The 5,166-nt window shown below is 59.1% G+C and overlaps 1 protein-coding gene across 5 annotated transcripts in view; it reads left to right on the top strand.

Moving 5' to 3' along the window:
- The window catches only part of LOC113483861 (synaptotagmin-8-like), a 4,511-nt gene extending 642 nt beyond the window's left edge, over positions 1-3,869 (top strand). The window contains exons 2-5 of one of the 5 annotated variants that reach the window (XM_026855835.1): positions 1,003-1,798; positions 2,271-2,431; positions 2,960-3,126; positions 3,371-3,869. In XM_026855835.1, the coding sequence (XP_026711636.1) occupies positions 1,448-1,798; positions 2,271-2,431; positions 2,960-3,126; positions 3,371-3,375 (684 nt within the window). In that variant the 5' untranslated portion in view covers positions 1,003-1,447 and the 3' untranslated portion in view covers positions 3,376-3,869. Of the gene's footprint in view, positions 1-581; positions 1,799-2,270; positions 2,432-2,959; positions 3,127-3,370 lie in introns of those variants that run through there. The other 4 variants (XM_026855833.1, XM_026855837.1, XM_026855836.1 and 1 more) reach the window with 4 other exon arrangements.
- The last annotated feature ends 1,297 nt before the right edge of the window (positions 3,870-5,166 follow it).

Here is a 5,166-nt window from a genome sequence, read left to right on the forward strand (position 1 = left end):
CCCGCCCCTCCCCCCAAATGCCACCATTCTCCACCCATCCTCACTGCAACCTCGCCCAGCGTGGATTAAAGCATCTGGGTAGGAAAGCCCAGCCCCACGGCATGAGACACGGCTTGCTTTTCTCTTTCAAACATTAAGGTCCATTTATTGGACACGGCTCAGGCTCTGGCAGAGCTTTGTTCAGACCCTGTTCTCCGTAATCCCTCACTGCAGGGCTGGAGGCAAAGCCAGCTCCAGGCATGGGGAGGCTTTGCACTGGCACAGCGACATTTGCATCGGCGCTTGTTTCCCACCTCCGGAACACAAGTTTCTCAAGAAACTTCATCCCCGATGCCCAGGAGTTTGGCTCCCTGGTCCTTAAATGACCAGTGTGCAGAGCTGCCACCCTGCTCAGCTGCCAGGGAGCACAAAACCCCATGGGGCTCCTCGCTGGGAGGGAAAAATCCCAGCTCAAGGTCTGAAGGATGTCAGTCCTCTGGGCACAGCTCGGGGAGGAGGTTCCCCCTCTTTTGGGGCCAGGCTTGGGTACATAACACCTTAGGGACTGCCACCACTTTGAATCCAGCTTGGACACCCTCCAGCAGCACTGGTGCCTCCCCACTCATTTCATGCCCCCACCAAGCAAGCAGCTAATCATCAGCTCTGCCCAACCTGTGTCAGCCTGGCAGCGAGGCTGATAAAAGCCACTTCTTCCATAGCCCTTATCATCCCTGGGGTGAGGCTGGGTTTGTTTTAGCCTCGTCAGAACTGGACCGATGTCAGGCTGCCCGTGCCCACAGATGCCGAGCACAGCCCTTGCCCCGCCGGCTCCTCTCCCACCTTCTGGCTCTGGGATGCTCCAGTTCAATCCCAGTTTGCAAAGACGGGGGGTGAGTCACAGGTGTGGCAGGGGAGGCAGACACCTAGGTCTTGCTCTTTGCTGTTGCTCCATTACCCACAGAAAGCCATGGTGGTGAAGCCCTGGTGAGATCCACCACAGTAACAGTGCCCATCTCTTTCCAGTGCATTTGCAGGTCTTCATCAGCGCGAGGCTGGCCCTGCTCTGCCTCAGCATCCTCCTGAGCTGTGCCATGTGCTGGCAGCACCGGTGGCATCCAGGTCCCGTGGTAACGGTGGAGCTGGGACGTGCTGTGCCTGCCAGGATGGTGCCAGTACCCATCCAAGGGACCTACAAGGAGATGGCAGGAGAGGTGCTGGATGCCCAGGGGCAGGAGGGTCCCCTGGCATCACCAGCATCCTACGGGAGGTTGCTCCATGGCAAAGCCTCCTTGGAGAGGAGGGAGAACGGCAGCACCAATGCACCAACTCCAGAGCCAACCTCCTCTGCAACGAGGAGAGCCCACTGGGGCACCCCATCCTGGGACCCCCTGCCCTGCTGCCCTCCAGCACCAGCACTACGCAGCGTCCCCAGCTCCACTGTGACTTGTTCTACTCGCCGGCCAAGGCCATGCTCACCGTGATGGTCCTCGGCGTCTCCCACCTGCTCAAGGGGCTGCAGGGCAGCCGGGGCTCCTATGTAAAGGTGTACCTGCTGCCACGGCTCCTGGTGTCCTGGCAGATGGTGTTGCAGTGCAGCAGCCTCCACCCTGTCCGCCAGGAGCCATGCCGGCTTGGCCGGTACAGCCTGGAGGAGCTGAGGAGCTTCACCCTGCGTTTTGCCATCTACGCCAGGTTTCGCAGCCTCAAGGGCTCCTTCGTGGGAGAGGTCCTCTTCCGCTGCGCTCAGGCCATCTGGGATCCCCAGCCATCTTCCAGCTACAGCTGGGAGCTGCTGAGCACCAAAACCCAGCTCAGGAAGGTCAGGACAGCAGCAGTCTCCAACGGGGGGTGGTTGTCTTCACGTTTTGGCTGAGGTCTGGTTGGTCTCAGAGCCCTAAAACTCCACAGCAAGAGCCAGAGCCTCCTAGCCAGTGGGAGGCAGCGGAAGGGATAGAAGGTACAGAGGGAGCTGCCCCCCATCCCCCTGGTGTCCTCTGTTGTGGTGCAGGTTCGTGAGCTGCCCACAATTAAATTCCATCAACTGTAACAACTGGCAGCATCTCTGCTTCAGGGCTTCGTTGAAGATGGGGGTGCCAGCGTGGAAGGGGTAAATGCAGAGCTGGCACCACCCTTGTAGTGGTGGTAAGCATTAAATTCACCTTCTGGACTCATTTTTTCCCATTCTTGACCCACCCATAGCATAAGTGGGAGACAGGTGTCCCTGAGTTGGAGGGGCTGGATGATGTTGGAGAAGGTTTCAGGGCCTCTCCTGCTCTCTCATCTCACTGCAGTGCCTCAGCGCCCATGACACAACCCGCAGTGTCCTCTCCTCCCCACCCAAAGCCCTCAGCCATCTCTTACTTGTCCCCCAGTACCAAGCTCAGTCACATCAAGGTGCTGGTCTGCAAGGCAGAGCAGCTGGGCTGGCTCTCACGTGTGCCAGGCACGCCAGGTAGGACACTGGTCATGGACAGGGGCCAGGAGATGCTCAGGTGGGCACAGAAAACGGCTTCCCCTCCTTTCGCTCAGCAGATGGTCTTCTTTCCCCTTGAACTTCTCTTTTCTAAGCAAAATGAGTGCAGGTAGTACAGCTAGGACCTAGATACCTCTGATACAGCCCCAAAATGCTTAAAATGTTTATGTTTAAAAAAAAAAAAAAAAAGCATACGGCTTTGTGTCTTGCTGGCTGTTGTGATATCTGGCTCCCCGAGCCCAAGCCTGGGATGTGGGCAGGGGTGTGATCTAAGGGCTTTGGAGGTCCTTGCTCCTGACCAGGGAGGGGTAGGTACAACCAAGATGGACATCGCCTCTCTGTCCTCTCCCCACAGCTCCACAGAGCCCCACAGAGGTCTTGTAGCCCCCCTAGCACCCCGATTTGGCTGCCCATGCCATGCAGGAATCTGGCTTGTGAACCTCCAGCCTCGCTCCCTGGTGTGTCCAGAGCAGGCCCCTCTCACCAAGCCTCTGTCTCCATCTCCAGGCCAATACGTCATCATCCACCTTTACCACAACGGCCGTATCATCAGCACCAAGGAGACCAATTCCACCACCAGCTACAACCCCGTCTGGAACATGTCATTCCTCTTCAACCTCCCGGCTGGGGACATCCAGCAGCAGGACTTCTCCTTGGAGTTCACCATCATGCAGGTGAGCAGGACAGAAGTGACCGTGGCCAAGAAGGTGGCCTGAACGCTCTGGAGCCTCTGCTGCAATGGGGACTCTCAGCCCCCACTTGTGGGAGGGCTACAGACAAGCCCAAAGGAGCTATTTCCTGCTGCCTGCAGGAGGTTGCTGGGCTGAGACTCGTCTCCTCAGGGCAACGGGTGTTTCTAGCTCTGCTTGAAGGCCATCAACCGTGTCCCACACTGCTTCTGCCCCTCTCCCACCACAGGCTGACATCTACCCCCACAGCTCCCCGCTGGGCCGCGTGAGGATGGGTCCCCGCGCCCCTGGGGCCAGGCTGCTGCACAGCAGGGAGATGTGCAAAGGGGGACAGCTGGAGTCGGGGTGGTGGCACCGGCTCCAGTCCGATGCCCTCAGACCCTGATCCTGCCCGCAGACCCCAAGGGGGATTTCCAAGCCTGGGAGAGGTGAAGTCTCAGCCCGCATAGTGTCATGGGGGAAGTCTGGGCTCCATCTCCATGATCAGAGACTGGTGGTGGTCAGCACAACCCCCTTCTGAATGGCTCTGGAGGGGAACGAGCCCATCTGAGATGGCTTCAGCCTCAGGGAGAGAAGAGGAACCTTTCTCTGCTATGTCCACCAGATGCCCGCTTGGTGCCTGCACCTGGAGTGAGCCCTGAGGGCCTGAAACCTTGGCTGTGGGAGGAGATGGGTGGGAAGATCACCCAACTGGGAGACTGGCCCCGTGGCCACCATGGTGGTGGTATCTACGGCCCCTCCTAACCCACCATTACCAGCCCACCCCTTCCACCCAGTCCCACAGCAGTGAAGACTGTCATCATCCCCATCCCCACAGGCTGGGGCACACCCTGCTCTGATCCTCAGCGAGAAGAACCACAAGGACTTGTTGATATTGCCCCAACCCTCCCTGCACCGGTGCTAAAGGTGTTCATCAGCATTTTTAATGAGCTGCTGGCCCAAATGAGTGGTCAATAAATAAATAAAGGGGCTGAGCATGATTGCACACGTGAAGTAATCAAAGCTCTGTCCTATCCCCGTGCTCTTCACTTGGCTGGGCCGTGGGCCAGCAGCGTCCATGATCCATCTTTAGGAGCAAGAACTGTCCTACGGAGTGGTGGCCCGTGTGGGAAGGGGACGGTCACCTACTCGTAGGGCAGGCGAGAGCAAAGCCACACTCGTGTCACCCTTGTGTGGTGCTAATTAGTAAATAAAGAGGAGTGAGGCCCTCTCTCCGTGCAGATCAACTGGACACAACCTCTTCCACCAGCTTCTCACCCCTCTGGCCATGACCCATCTCCAGCCCCAAGGGAACAACGGTGGCTCTCAGCCCTGTTTGGAGGGAGGAGAACGTCTGCAGGGCCCGTGGGAAGAGGAGGTGCATGGCGCACAGCGGTGCAGAGCGCAGCGAGGGTCATCATGGTGAGGAATGTTGTGGTGAGGAAGGCCATGGCAGCGGTTGCATGGTGACAGTTGTTGTGGAGGAAGGCCAGGGTGAGGACAGCTGTGGTGAGGGAAGACCAGTGGTGAGGAAGGCCATGGAGAGGCTGAGGACAGCCAGGGTGAGGAAGACTGAGGTAAGGGTGGCCATGGTGAGGAGGACCATGGTGAGGAGGGCTGTGGTGAGGAGGTCTGTGGTAAGGATGGCCACAGGGAGAAAGACCATGGTGAGGAAGGCTGTGGTGAGGAAGGCTGGGGTGAGGCAGACCGTGGTGAGGAAGGCTGTGGTGAGGCAGACCATGGTGAGGAAGGCTGGGGTGAGGCAGACCATGGTGAGGAAGGCTGGGGTGAGGCAGACCGTGGTGAGGAAGGCTGGGGCGAGGCAGATCATGGTGAGGAAGGCTGGGGCGAGGCAGACCATGGTGAGGAGGGCTGTGGTGAGGCAGACCATGGTGAGGAAGGCTGTGGTGAGGCAGACCGTGGTGAGGAAGGCTGTGGTGAGGCAGACCGTGGTGAGGAGGGCTGTGGTGAGGCAGACTGGGGTGGGGCAGCCGTGCTGGGGTGCGGAGGCCGAGCCCGGCTGCCCGCCCCCCGCGCAGGCCCGTT

Source organism: Athene cunicularia (assembly GCF_003259725.1).
Source record: "Athene cunicularia isolate RWA chromosome 10 unlocalized genomic scaffold, athCun1 chr10_part1, whole genome shotgun sequence".
NCBI lineage: Eukaryota > Metazoa > Chordata > Aves > Strigiformes > Strigidae > Athene > Athene cunicularia.